This window comes from Corvus brachyrhynchos, unplaced genomic scaffold (assembly GCF_000691975.1).
Source record: "Corvus brachyrhynchos isolate BGI_N302 unplaced genomic scaffold, ASM69197v1 scaffold31, whole genome shotgun sequence".
NCBI classification, from domain to species: domain Eukaryota; kingdom Metazoa; phylum Chordata; class Aves; order Passeriformes; family Corvidae; genus Corvus; species Corvus brachyrhynchos.
The window spans coordinates 2919723-2934996 of NW_008236196.1; the positions used below are offsets into that span (position 1 = coordinate 2919723).

Sequence of the window (15274 nt, forward strand, 5' to 3'; positions counted from 1 at the left end):
CCGCTTCCCGCTGCGTCGGTCCTGGATTGCAGCTCGGTGGCGGCCAGGGCAACAAGCAGCGGCATCTTGGAGCATCTTCTTTCCCGAGTGCCCTTTCATCTCTCCCAGCCCGCTCCTCTCTCGTACCTGCAGCCTTTTCTTCTCCCTCCACTCCTTCTACCTTATTTCTCCTTGTCTCTCCCTTCTCTTACCATTTTCTGGTTTTAAGGGGTTTTTTTGCTTTCCTTTTCTTTCTTCTTCTCCCATCCTGTTCCTTTTTGGACCATCTTCATTTAGTGCCTCTTAATTTCTTCATTTCTTCTGGTTTTTTTCCCTTGGACTTTGCCTTGTCATGTCAAGATGGAAGTCAGGCATGACTGGCTCTCCTCATCCCCCCATGAGGGCTTCGAGCAGATGAGGCTGAAGAGCAGACCCAGGGAGCCTTCCCCAAGCCTCACCAGAGTAGGTGCGAACTTCTACAGCACTGTCAAGCAGCAGGACTACAGTGCCAGTGTCTGGCTGAGGAGGAAAGACAAACTGGAGCACGTAAGCCAGCTTCTTTTTCCCCCCCACCTCTTTTTTTTCCCTTATTTTCTAGACCACTGTCTAGGTGCTCTGTTAGGCTGTCTGCCAGCTGGGACTCCAGAAGAAAAGTGTTGCTCCAGTAGTTGGGCATGGCATTTCCCAAATGATAGAGAAAGGAGCTACTTAGAGGTCCCGTAGTGGTCAGATCTGAGGTAAATGGGATGTCCGTACTGTTCCAAACCACATGCAAGTCTCTTCCTAACTGGAAATATTTTTTAACGTTCTTGGCTGATTGCTTCTTCTATTCCAGCAAATTCAGCACTGATGTGGGAGGAGGAAGATTGGGATGGTACAGATGGAGGTTAGAGCATTTATCTCACGGTGATTATAATGTAATTCTAGAATAGTTAAAAGAAAACAGCTGTTTTCTTTTTCTTTTTCTTTTTTTAAAATTCTAGATATGATTTTCATTCTTCCCCTCCCCCATCTTTTTCTTCTCCATGCATAGGACTTTGAACATACTCTTACCTATGTGGGGTAGAGATTTCCTTCAAGACTTTTCTTCCTGCAGCAGTAGTACATGACTTAACTGTGTTTGAGGCCACAATAGAACTGATACTGTGGATAGCTCTAGTGAATATTTTATGAGAATTTAAGGTGCTTCAGAGTGTTCCTGTCTCAGATGATGTTTGAAAGCATTTTTCATGTTACTTGTAACAGCAAGGAAATGGGTTGAGAGGACCTGCACGCTGTGTAAGTTTCCTGAATAGCTTATTAGGTGAAACCCATTGTCAGGGTGTACAGTACAATCAAGACAGGAAAGTAGCTGCATTTACAGGGATGCGAAAGAATGTGGATGGGCTTGCATAATGCAACAGTCTGCTATTCTTTACATTAGTGAGTGTGAATTTGCAATCACAGTCACATTGACTTCAAGAGGCACGGGAAAATATTTCATGTGGTACAGCCACCTGAAGTCTCTTTGAATAGAAATGGTCTGATTAGAAGGATAAATTGCCTTTATTACGTGAAAATCCTAGATGGCATAATAGAGTCCTTTAAAGATGAAGCCTGAAAGAAGGTCCTTTACCAACTAGTTCATGGACTATAACCCTCCCTTCCCATTAACCTGCAGAGTATTTTATCCCTCTTAGTGAAATCTTAAACTTGAGTTGTTTATACTTTGGGGGAAATGACAAGAACTGATGATCAGTTGCAAAGATCACATTTCAAATGTTGAGAAAGGTATTGAATTCTGTATGCCTTTTAACACAATTTTGTGATTCTTCACGCTGACAACAAGGCTTCACAGTAGTAAGCTTGTAAGTGGAGTATTCACCCATTGTGAATCAGGAAGAAAGGTCAGTGCCTTATCTCAGTACAGCTAAAACATGGAAAGCACAGAAATCTGAGCTGTGGCTCTTGTAACTGATTTTTCTACATGTTGATATCTGTGATCAAATGAATGATTGTTAATTGCAGGGGGGAACAATCTGTCAACAGTTTGATGTCTGGTAGCTGAATGGTCAGATACCTGTATAATAAATCATATTAGCAGGAAGAAGGAAAATAGGCATTAACTTGTTTGAAGATTGAAAGTGCAAAACCTTGATTTTGTGTGTGGTTTTATTGCTGGGTTGTTGTTGTTGGGGGTTATTATTATTTTTATTAAGTCAATATTTTGTCACAATAGTAGTCTTCAATAACCCTGCAGCATTTGTGTGAAAAGCTTTCTCTGTAATCTGTGTGGCATGAATGCATGTTCTTTTGGGGGTTTCCCTCTCATTTGATCCAGTTATTTTTACTCCCACAGCCTATTTGAACAATGCAGAGAGGAAAAAAATTGGAGCATTGATATATCTAGCTTGCCATAAAGTATTTATTTAATTTACATTTATTGTGAATACCCTGCAGTACACTGATATGCCAACAGTAGATACCTGAAAATACTTTGTTTTGTGGTTTAAGGTAACTGCATTACTCGTGAATGTCGTAACAGACGGGCTATTGCATGAATATAAATAAAATGTCTATTTAGTTATAAATTCTATTTTGCTTATACAGTTTTGGAGAAAGGTTGTTATTTTCTGTTTTCAGATAAATCTTTGAGGGGTTTGAGTGTTCTCTTGCTGAAGAAGTTATTTCCTACACTCCACTCTTCCACTCCAGGAGACAAACCAATTACTTTGAGATGCATCATTTTGAATGGGATAGTCATTGACATACGATAGCTTTTGGCCAGTATTGCATAATGAAGATATTCACATCCTCCATCCACCTCACGAAGTTGCGTAACATTTCATTACAGCTCCCTCTGAGATAATCATGTTGCTTGATACCTACAAAGAAAATCAAAATACAAGGAGTGAGCATTCATGGAGGCACTGAATGTAAACGTATGTTATCACAGACTTGATGCTGCACAAGGACAGGTGAGGCAGAAGGAGGGTATATAGTGAGTGCAAGTCAAGATACACATGAACAGATTTTGAAGTTTCATATGTACTCTTTCAGCATTGAGGAGGGGGTTGGGTTTTGCTTCATTGAAGTGATTTCTTAAATTGATTTCAGTTGTAATAGGGATGAAATTGGGCCAGCGTATTTTGTTCATTACTTACAGTAAATCCTTGTAGGTCACAGTAGGTATTTCATATTGACTTTTGTTGAAGTGAATAGCATAACTTACTCATGTGCAACACTTATTAATCCATGTAGAGTTTGAGGGGTTAAAAAACATCTTCTGAAGCCAATTTGTATCAAATTGTTTATGTAAAAAGGTTGTCAAATATAGGAACAGTTTGTTTCTAGATTTCAAAACTCTAACAGTTGTGGGTTATGGTGATGTGGTTTTTGGTTTGTTTGTGCTTGTTTTAGGTTTTTCTTACACAGATTTCAATTTGAGGACTGTGGTAAAGAGGTTCAAGAGTATGGTAAAGAGGTTCAAAATTCAACTGCATTATCTCTTCTGAAAGCACAGAGCAAGTTGTTCTTTAAAATTGATCAATATTTAATTATTGACTAACCATAGAGGAAGTAAAAATCTGGAACATATTGCTGGTGTCTTGCTAATTAATTGTTCTTCAAATGGATCTTAATATCATGTGGCTCATTGGCTAGTTGTTTTTGTAGAGTTATCTTTTTCCAAGTGGCAGCAACACAGCTTGTACTATGAAATATGTGAACACAACTCACCCCTGTTCTTTTGTGAACTCAGATGCTACATTTAAGATTAAATGAATCTGCTGTAACGTGTTTGAAGGCCCAATGAGGAGTTTTTGCTGAGGTGAGGCCTCAGTGTACACACATGCTGTAGCCAGTGTGCTGAAGAGCCATACTCTTAATGGAGGAATTTACGAGAGATGCGAGGAACTCCAACACTGTAGATGTGATCACAGTGATGTTGCAAACCTTTACCTGAAATCTCTGCAGAGCTGAAATTTTTCAGATTCTATGTATTTGCTTCAACTAGTTCCTTGTGCCTCTTTGTGAAATTGTTTGCCTGGTATTGAAAGTGTTGGAGAGAAAACTGATGTGTGAAATATTCTTAAATGCTTCTTTGCATAGTGGTTTTGGTTTTTGTGGTTTTTGTTTCTTTCTCATTGGTGTTGCCTGTTTTTGATAAAATGTGAATTCATTAAGAGAAAAAGGAGGAGGGTTAGTCTGGTTTAATTTGCAGCAGCTCTCTGTCATGTCTCTGCATCCCAGAGTAATGACAAGTATTGAATAGCTGCTTTCCTGGTACCTCAGCAAAGAATTCTGGAGAACTTAATTTTATATAATAAAAGCTTAAAAACTGAACAGATTTCTTTCTAAGCTACAAGAGATACGCTTCAAGCATATATTAATTTTTGACAAATACACATATTCCTTCCCAAGGATGTAGTGGTACTCTCTCTAATAATGTCTAAATTTAATTATTTGCTTGATTATGTTAAAAGATTTAAAAAATTCTGTTTTAAGAAACTGGTTCAAAACTAACTTTTGGGGAGACCTGACATCAGGACAGCATTATTTCCTGGCAATCCTCAGTCTGTTATTTTTGAATAATCATAATCAGGAGAAGTTACTGAGAATTATTGCATCATTTCTTGTTTTTTTACCGAAGTTCTGATCAGCAGCAAGGGCAATGTTGGGATTTTCAGATTCTAAGTACTCTTGCTGTTACTTGACCAGTTGATGCTGTTGCACACTGCTATGTCTTTGGCAGCATTGCCACCCAGGGAGCAAAGTGGCTATGAGGTACAGGGGTAGCAGTGTCACTTGGCAGCAGAGGCAGATATCTGATGTGCAAGTGTTAGGCTTAAGGCAGTTTACAATGGTGCCTGACAAGTGTGGCCAGAATACTTCTCAGAGCTGCATGACCAAATCATAAATAAAATATAGCTTTAATTCACCTGTCATAATACCTTTATAAAAGTTGAAATCCCAAATCCAATTTTGCCAGTTCATTTTTATTATTCAAAAACTAGTAGGTCTGTTAGGCAGCTTTGTTTGTCTCTCTTTTTTTTTTTTTTTTTTTTTTTTTTTAGTGATACTGGAAATTCTCAACAAAAGCATTGTTGGACAGTTTCCAAGTTCATTTCTGCTCTTGCATTAAAATTAACACTAACGTCAAAAGTCAGAAGACAGATTTGTAATCTTCAGAAGGACACAGAAGACACCATGTGCATAGCTATAACCTGCATCACCTAAACAAAGAAGGTGGACAGAGCTTGATGTAAAGCACTAACAGGCGTAGAACCCAGTCAAGCCCAGTCCATTGCTGGACAGCGCCAGTGGCTTCAGTTTAAGGAAGAATAATGCCAGGATATAAATCAGAATTCAAAAAACATTACCCATGTTCCCAAAACAGCCTCAGTCTTGAAATAAATGCAAACATGTGGCTTCTTTTGAGTTAAATGAATTCATAGAATCACAGAATATCCTGAGTTGGAAGGGTCTCGCAGGATCATCCAAGACCAGCTCCTGGCCCTGCAAGGGACACCCCAAGGATCATACCATGTACCTGAGAGCATTGTCCAAATGCTTCTTGAACTCTGTCAGGCTTGGTGCTGTGACCACTTCCCTGGGGAGCCTGTTCCAGTGCCCAGCCACCCTCTGGGTGAAGAACCTTTTTCTAATATCCACCCTAAACCTCCCCTGACACAGCTTCAGGCCATTCCCTTGGGTCGTGTCACTGGGCACCAGAGAAAAGAGCTTTCTCCTCCATTTCCCCTCATGAGAAAGTTGTAATTGCAATGGGGTCTCCCCTCAGTCTCCTCTCCTCCAGGCTGAACAAGCCAAATGACCTCAGTCACTTTTATGGCTTCCTCTCCAGGCCTTTCACCATCTCGGTTGTGTCCTTTGGTGTGACTCTTTTTAACAGCTTCATATCTTTCTTATATTGTGGCACCCAGAGCTGCACACACCACTCGAGGTGAGGCCACAGCAGTGCAGAGTAGAGCAGGACGATCCCCTCCCTTGCCCAACTGGTGATGCTGTGCTTGGTGCACAGTTGTCAGAGTCCTTTGCATTAAGCAGGTATAAATAATTGGCCATCTGGAATAATGGCAGACACCAAAAATAATGGTGTGTGCTGTGTGGGAAGGTACATGCATGGGGGCAGTTCAGAGGGTTCTGGAGAGTCAGCTTCCAATATTTGAAGCTTTTTGATGGTACAGTTGTAGATTTTAATTCCAAATGTCTGTCTGGTCCTGGAGATAGGTATCTATATTTAGATTTCATCGTTAAAATCAAGGGAACAAACTCAAGTTAGAGGGATTTGGGCTTTTTCTCAACAGGAGACTGGTATGTGGATCGCCTGCCTGGAGCAGTAGTACTTAGCATGAGTTGTGATTCTTGCTGAAGTAGTAGCATGCAGTCTGCTTCACTGCTGACAGACTGTGTGTGGAGGGGAATTCTTATGTTGAAATGCTGATTTCCTTGCAGGTGTCTTTCTCCAATAATGTTTTGTAGACAAACATAATTAGAGAAAATAAATGTTCAGAAAAGTGGAAAAGGTGGACCAAAATAATTGAACAGTGTTGAGAAAATACTGAATAACATTTTAGGGAAAAAAAATGTTAAATGTTTTCTTTTGAAAATGATATGGGGAATTTCAAATCCTGAATAATTTATTTCTGTAGTTACCACACACAGAAGTAATTTTGTATTGCAACCCAGTGAAAATATGATACCTAACAGTTAGTTTTCTCTTTTTGGTTATAGTGGGTTAACCTTGGTTTTCTGCCAGCTGCCCACCAAGCCACTCTCTCTCTCTCTCTCTCCCCCTGTCCTCAAAAGGACCGGGGGAGAACATGAGATAGAACATCTTTTAGCTGAGATGAAGATGGGGAGATGACCAATTACTGTCACAGGCAAAACAGACTCAACTTGGGGAAAATTTAAATTAATCTACTGCCAATTAAATATAGGATAGGATAGTGAGAAGCAAGGACAAGACTAAAACCACCTTCTGCCTTCCCCCCATCTTTCCAGCTCAACTTCAGTCCTTTGTTCCTGAATCTTCAGCCTCCTTCCCCTCAATGCCCCAAGTGGCACAGGGTATTGGGAAATGGTGGCTGCAGTCAGTTCATAACACTTGGTCACGACTTCTTCTCACTATTCCCTGCTGTGGTGTGGGATCTGTACCACAGGATATAGTCCCTGTCAAACTGTTCCAGTGTGGGTCCTCCACACAAGCTGCAGCTTTTCAAAAACTGTACCAGCATGGGTCCCCTCCCTGGGGTGCACTCGAGGAATGGACTGCTCCGGCATGGGCTCCCATGGGCTGCACTTCCTGCTCCTTTGTGGGCTCTCCACAGGCTACAGCTTCCTTGAGAGCACATTCACCTGCTCTGGCATGGGCTGCAGTGTGGTCACCTGCTCTGGTGTGGTCCTCCATGGGCTGCAGGAGGACAACCTACTGTCTTCATGGGCAGCAGAGGAATCTCTGCTCCGGCACCTGGAATGCCTCCTTCCTGTTCTCCTTCGCTGACCTTGGCATCTGCAGGGCTGTTTCTCTCACATTTTTCTTGCTCCTCTCCCATAGCTCCTGGGCAAGTTTTTTTCCTTATATGTGTAATCAACAGAGGCACCAACCTGTGCTGTTGATGGGCCCAGCTTTGGCAAAGAGCAGGTTTGTCAGGGAGCCAGCTGGAACTGGCAGTGTCCGGCATGAGGCAGCCACTGGTCTCACAGAGGCCACCTTGGCAGCGGCCCCTCACCCCCCCAAAACCTAGCCATGTAAACCAAATACACTAATCCTAGGAGCAGCTCTTTCTCTGGCATATGAGAAAATCATTCAACATTGCATTAATCTAACATATCAGTTCTGTTGATTTCAACATCAGTCACTTTGAAAGTGCAAATCTCTAAAGCTAAATTTAAAAAATTTGAGAGGCATATTCACTGTAGCAAGCTTAATTTATAGTGTCTGACTTTATGTTGTTGCACAGTAATACAAAATGACTTTAAGTTTCAAAGTTGCACTAAAAATTAATTTATATATGTATGCATGTATAAATTTAACTCAGCCCATTCAAGACTTTTGAGAAATGAAGTTTTCTAGTTTCTGAAAAAAAAGACATAAATCTTAGCCTACATTTCTTCCAGATGTTAACTTCAGTGTAGGTATAGAAAAAGTGCTTTTCACTGCTCTTTTCCTAATTCTACCAGCATTAAGGAAAATCCAAATTAGTTTTTTGCTATTGTCATCCTTTCTTTTTATCAGCGTTTACCATCCTTGTTTAAGGATGCAGAAACTTGCAGCTTAATTTCCTTGTCTGTTACACAACCAAATACTCCGCAGTCTTCAGTGATTTGGTCTTGTGGCTGACCATTGACTGTAACACTTTTAAGGGTAGTAGGAGTGCTTAAAACACAAGGAAAATTACGCTTAATTAATATCTCCTCACAAATGCAATCAGTTCACTGTCAGTAGAGGATGCCCAAAGAAGCTAGTTGCTATGACTGGTTGTATGTTTAGCTTAGGCCTTCTTCCAGTGCATAACCAGGAATGGTAAAATACTGAAGGGAAAAGAACTTCTCAGACTATGGAAGGATGGAAACAGCAGGCCAGCTCATGGCTATGATAAATAAACCCTGCTTTATTGCCATTCAGGATGGGAAATCATATACTCTTCATTGTTCCTGAAAAAGAAAGTCCTGTGATAAACTCCCTAGATCTGTCTCCCCTGACGGAATGTTTTCTTGAGGCACAAGTTTTGTGCTTTGTTTTTTTTGTAACATTATTTCAGGTCTGTTTCCCATGCCTTTTTCATAGTTTCATTACTGAGAGGGAAAAAAAATGGGCACCCTGCTAATGTCTTGCAAGGTCCATATATCCTCTTACACCAAATAGCTCCTCTGTTGTATTTCAGAGTCTGAAAGGAGGTTTCTTAAAATAAGATTTTGATGCAACTGTTTAAGTTTTTGCATTCCTAGATGACAGTTGGTAGAGTGAAAAAGTGTAACATTAATTTTCCCATGCAGTGACACTCTAATGTCTGTAAGATTGTGTAGTCTGAGTGGACAATCAAGCTGTTTTCAACTTGTCCTTCACAGTTTCTGGGAACAAAAGTAGATTACTTGAGGATAAATCTCTATTAGGCAATAAGTGTGTATTCCCTAAAGAGCTAAATCCAGGATGTGTGCTGCTGCTTGCTTGAAACCTGCATGCCCACGGGGGGAACGATGAGCTGGGTGTGTACTTAGGTGCTCCTTTGCCTGGTGGGGATGCAGTTGATCCATTTATGGAGAAATGAGGCACTCACAGATTCCTTGGTCATTTGTGTGATAAGGGAAGGCAGTTAACCCACTGTCCTCTCAAGTGACAAACGCTGGGCTTTTTATGCTTGCTTGACTATCTACTGTGCCTGAGTGGACAGAGGGGCCACTCAGCTAAAGAAATGTGTGTGGGGAATTGGGAGAACCTCAGAAGTTTAGGAGGGGCAAGAGAGGATGATGATACATTGGTGCCAGTTAAATGAATTGATTTAATCAGAAAAGAATTTTTATTAGATTGGAAACTTATTCCTAGGGTTTTTTTGTGTCCATATCCATCAAAACTTGGTCTGATTTTTTTTCTTAATAGGATTTGCTCCTCAGAATTCTTTAACTTTTATAAAGACTTTCCAAATATAACATAGGATTTGAGTATTTTTATAGGGGTTTGTCTTATTTTTTTTTGATCAATGCACTGTGAATTTGACTGTGTAGATAGCATCTAGCCCTGGATGAAGAAGTATCAGAGTGGTATTTTTAGTAATGCTACATAGCCCTGCTCTCTGAAGATGAAGAAAAATTTACCTATTTCTCCCCACTTTTGCACAGCCTGTAAAACCCTCTATGTGCAGTATTTGTAGGGAATAAAGTGCTTTTTATTAATTTCTTACCTTAAAACCAGGATTTTAAGAGGACTTAGTAAGTTTCATTTTTGACTGTATGATGTCAACATAATCAGCGGCTTGTTTTGTATTTGATAAAGTTGTTGCAGCTCATAAACACCAGTCATTCTATTTTTATTTTTGTTGCTACTCATGTATCTCTATTTACAGTTGTAATTAAATATTTAATGGAATAAAAAAGCTCATGTATTTGAGAACTGCTGCTAATAAAAAAAATAGTCATTTAGATAATTCCTGGCATTCTGATACATTAAATAGGCTGGATTTCCCCAAGGCATTTTAAACTGTTTGGAGCAGAACCAAATGTGGAGCAGTGCTGAGATAGTGATAGTGACCAGCTTAAAATCCTTGATCCTGTTGTTACTGCAGTGAAGGCATGTTTACTTGGGGTTGTACTCTTACTTGGTTTTCTAAAAGCTAGTATATGCTGTAAAAAGCCTGACATAACAAGCAGATTTGTATTCGTTTTGAAACACAGGAACATTTAAAAGTTAATAAGGTCTTCAGCACTTCCAGCCACAGTAAACGTGTCATGCCTCACTGCTGCTTTTTGTGTTACAGAAGTGATGCTGCTCTCCATTGAATTTCATGACTGATCCTTTCTAGGCAGGAGATTTTTTGATAAGGGAATATGCTTTATGGACTGAACAAACTTCAGGCATTACCTCAGCTGAGGCTGTTTGCTTCTGGGAATGGTGTTTAAGGCGACACTGTTTCCTAAATGCAGCTTGTGCACTTTTGTTTGATCTTGTTCCAAAACCATGATCCATTGACTTGATTACTATGGCATCAAGTTGTATATGAGCTACTTGAGAGAAGACTGTGCATCAGCTCGGCTGTCACAGATTTGGAGCTAAAAACCAAGTTCAATATCTCATGCTAAGCAGCTGGAGGAAAAATCTGCCTTGGAAGCCTCACTTTTTCTTGAGCTTTAAGTCTCTGGATCATCAGGCTAGTTGCTGGATAAATTATTTGAGAACACTCTGCAGTTAGCACAGGGCTATCAAAAGGACAGAAGGCATCCTAATATAACAGAAGGGATGTAAGAAACTGTAATATCTATGTGAACATGAAAAAAATTATGTAGATCCAGTTGCTCAGCATTTAAGCCCACCTTAAGGTGTTTCAGAATGGAGAATACACAAGGAAGTTAGATGGGTGCAGGGTGCATTTGAAACTGTAATTACATGCCAAGAGTAATGAATGGATATCTTAAGAAAACTCAGCAGAACAAAGCTATCTGTGAAATTATTTCTTTGTTCCCCATTAAAATACTTCTGTACTTCATTAGAAAGTGTAAGTGAAAAAGGGAGCCCATCATACTAAAAAGCAAATCAAACCTAAACTGGCATATAATTTCAGATTAATGATAGCAGGTATGATTTGTTTTCATGTTTTGTGCTAATTTAAGTGCAAAAGTGCACCTGCTTCGATGGTAATAATTGGGGGAAAACCCCACAAATAAAGAAAACACCAAAACACCTCATTGCCTCTTGCAAAACATTAATTAGATGAGCAAATAGAAGAATGTCCATTGGAGTGACCGGTGGCTACAGTAAAGCTGGGGACTTGTGTCAAGTTCTGCTATTTCCCCATAGTTGTTTGTTGGAGAGGACCCATGAGCATTTAGAAAGGCTTGTGTTCCTGAACACTAAGAAGAAACACAAGTGATGAGGGGTCATACAGAAATTCTCATGGCTTTCTGGCAGATGCTGACAGAAGTTGGCCTGTTTAGTTCTTCCTGGGCAGTGATAAACTAGCCAGCATAAATTAGGTTGGGAAGATGAGTGAAATGGAGTAAGTTGGAGCTAATGCTCTGTCAGTTTGCTCAAGGACTGGAACAGCTTTAACCTTTAAGCCTTTGCAGGACAGTGGGAGGGGATTTATGTCTTCCTAAACAGAAGCTGATGTGCATTTGTAACCCTGTGCTGCCCATTTGCTGGTACCTTCTGGAATGTGTTTCAAAGGTTTTAAGCCAGTGGGTTGGCACAGGTAGCAAACACACTGTTTTCTTTCTTTCCCTCCTGCTTATTAAAGAATTGTCTTACGGCCTGCAGCCATGTGTTTAGTCCTATAAGCTCTAATACTGAAGGTAGCTATCTACTTACTTTTATGATCTTGGATGCCTTATGGAAAAGTAGTTTCCCAGAGTTTTCAACAGGATCCATAGTGCTAAATTCGGGTTGGATAGTGCACCGACTCTTCACATCATTTAGATGTGGCTTCAGTCATGGTTTGAAGTGTTTGCTAAACTGTACAAATTCTCTGTATCTTTTCACAAAAAACCAGTATGTTTTGTGAACAGCTGACTTCTGCTATTGACTAGGTAAAGAGTCGCTTGGAGTCATGCATGCAGTCCTGTGCATAAGTGCTGCTTAAAACAATACGGGATGAAGTATATTCAGTGCTGCCTCTCTGTTGGAACTGTGATTTTTAGATCCTTGAGAAGGTGCATCTTTTGAGTAATTCCTGTTACATAAATAAAGACTACATAACCCCCCTGGTTAGTGCAGCTGATGGGATGGTTCTAAGGAAAGATGACTTGAAAATGTGTTACTTAAAACAAGCAGACGAAAAGATCACTGATGAATGAAAGCCAAACAATTTTGAAATTATTTGCAATTTTAAACTATTTTTGAGTGAGTTATTTGTAGAATGTGAAACAAATCTATGATGCTGAAGACTGATTGGTACTTACTTGGGATGTTGTGAGCATCAAAATATATCAATACACCAAATGCTGTTTTCAGGCTTTTACAGTGTAAATGATTTATTGTTTGGATAACAATTCCTTTGGGTCTAGCATGAAACAAAACCCTTAAGTGTTCTGGAAAACGTTATCCTTTTGAACAATGCAATTTCCTTTGTCAATGTGAGCTGCTGTCCCTGCAGACTTTTCTTTCAATTCCCCATTGGGCTTGTGGCAGGCAGCTAACCCCTTCTGTGTTATTTTATCCCATTTTCTGCAATATTGTTCTCTCTGAGCCTTTTTGTCATGTCTTAGCTGCATCAAACTCCTGCTGCAGAAAGCTGGAATGTGCCACACTGTATTCTCTGGCTCTGTGTATATGGACTTCATGCACATCAGCCTAAATCAATTTGTTTCTGCAACCATATGACAGCTGAAACCTTAGTCTGCTGGAAATTTCAATATTTTAAAAATACTTTTTTTTCAGTTTGTGCACTTTTTTCCTCTATTGTGTATCCGTGCTGGGGCTGTTCCAGGAATTCTGTTTGGCTTTAAAGAACTGTTGTTCAAATCCATTTTTTACAAGACACTCTATTGCAAGGTTGGATTTACCTACCCAAGGCCCTTAATTTTTCATTTTTTTTCCTATTTATATAATCTCATAAATTCTTTCATGGTGCTTATTTTTTAAATTATTTTTCTTTATTCCCTTGTCCCCACCCTGCTGCTCTGTCCTCTCAAACTCCTCTAACAAATCCACAGCCCTGTTCTGGTATTGCATGCCGTGTTCTGTGATGCACCTTGTGTGAAACACCCAGGGAAAGTATGGTGAGTAAAATACATGTAGGATTTGCAAAAATGCACTTCTCTTACAAGGTTTCTACATAATTTCTGTTCTGTCAGGACAACACTTTCTGAAGTTCTTAAGTGATTTAAACTCATAAATACTGAATATGGACTTCTGAAAACCCTAAGTTACAAGGAAGATGGAAGCTTCTGGGGTGTGTGAGTTTGGGTTGGCTGACAGCCTTGCAAGTGTGGTCTATAGATCTGATAATATAAAAGCCAATGGTTACATGAAGAGCAATAAAACTTTTCACCACCAGTGTGACTTTGTAGTGTCAGCCAACAGCATGTTCTTTCAGAATCTCTTTCCTTTGAATTAAATAAGAGCTCTGATTTTTTTTTTTAATGCAGAGAAATACAAGCAACTGTACCATTGTGTCTGGAAAGGGATGAAAAAACAGTTTATTTTTCTTATGGAATCTGTTTTTCAAATGATTGCACATTTACTTCTGTTTTTCAGGAAGAGACAACTGAGAGTCCATCTTTTCAAGTTAATTTGTGCAGGTAGTAAGTAGGTTTTTCTCTGATCATGTGAGAAATTTACAGTGCAGAGAAATACAAGCAACTGTACCATTGTGTCTGGAAAGGGATGAAAAAACAGTTTATTTTTCTTATGGAATCTGTTTTTCAAATGATTGCACATTTACTTCTGTTTTTCAGGAAGAGACAACTGAGAGTCCATCTTTTCAAGTTAATTTGTGCAGGTAGTAAGTAGGTTTTTCTCTGATCATGTGAGAAATTTATGGCAGATGTAGAAATGCCTGTTTATTACTGGAGTACCGCTGTAATACCTTCTGATTTATAGGCCGCAGTACCTAAGACACATGAAATACTTGAAATTTTTATATGTTTTAGCTCTCAGGTTACCACTGTATGTTATATTTGTGTTGTTTTGGGTTTTTTTAATACATTGCTTAAATAAGAGAGGGTGAAGGGTGTGGTATTTTTGGAAGGCTGTAAGATCCCTTCCTGTTTTGACTAATCAGGTTGTTGTATTGGAGCTGATGCTTTCTATGATTTCTTTTTTGCTAAAAATCTCTCCCTAACAGCTGTTTGTGCTTTGGGTTTTTTAAATGTGTGTTTCTCCAGTATTTGCAAGATTAAAAATATTTTATAAGAGCCTTTGGGAATACTTGTTGCTTTGTTTATTTACTTTATGATTCTGTTTGGCATCAGATGTTCTCAGTTTGTTTCTGGGCATTATTAATTTTTAATAGCATATCTGGCTAATTTATTCAGGCTCATAGTGTGGAACTCCTGACTTGAGTAGAACAGCTTGATGAGGAGCTAGTTACTGATGGGTGTTTGATTGTTACCACCATGAAGGAAATACCTTCCCAAAATACCATTCCAGATAATAATTGCATGTCTAATTTGAGACATGATGATGATGATGCCGGTGGTGGCCTCTCTTCTGTGAGTTACACTGGTTTTACAGTAGCTTGTTCTAGCTGTACTTAATTAACTTTAATTACATGTCTATATATGTGTATAGTTTTAACTATTAAGCATGATACTGTAACCCATAGCTTTGTTTAGTTGTAGTTACTGCACATTTACCATTCATTGTGTTGTTTTCTTCCTTTTCCAAAAAAAAAAAAAAAAGGCAGCTTGGCAGCAAAAGAACGGTTCTCTTATTATATTGTCCTGGCTGCTCTGCTGTGAAGGGAGAGATTAGTGATTTTTGAAAGCAACTGAGCCATGAGGCCCAGAGAAGCTTTTAGTGTAGAGATGGGGCAAGCAGAGAAGGAGAGGAAGGGTGAAGCTTGAAGAAACTGAAGGAAACTGTAGGCTGGAAGATTGCTGAAAGGAGCAGAGAACTCTCTTGTAGTAGTAGACAGAAAGATGG

At 39.4% G+C, this 15274-nt stretch overlaps 1 protein-coding gene across 2 annotated transcripts in view; it reads left to right on the plus strand.

Annotated features, from left to right (window-relative positions):
* Nucleotides 1-6: 6 nt before the first annotated feature.
* The window catches only part of PLD5 (phospholipase D family member 5), a 176199-nt gene continuing 160931 nt past the window's right edge, over nucleotides 7-15274 (plus strand). For both annotated transcript variants that reach the window (XM_008640016.2, XM_008640008.2), the window contains exon 1: nucleotides 7-525. Coding sequence is in view for 1 of the 2 variants with exons in the window: in XM_008640008.2 (XP_008638230.1) it covers nucleotides 340-525 (186 nt within the window). In the remaining variant the exon portion in view is untranslated. The remainder of the gene's footprint in view (nucleotides 526-15274) is intronic.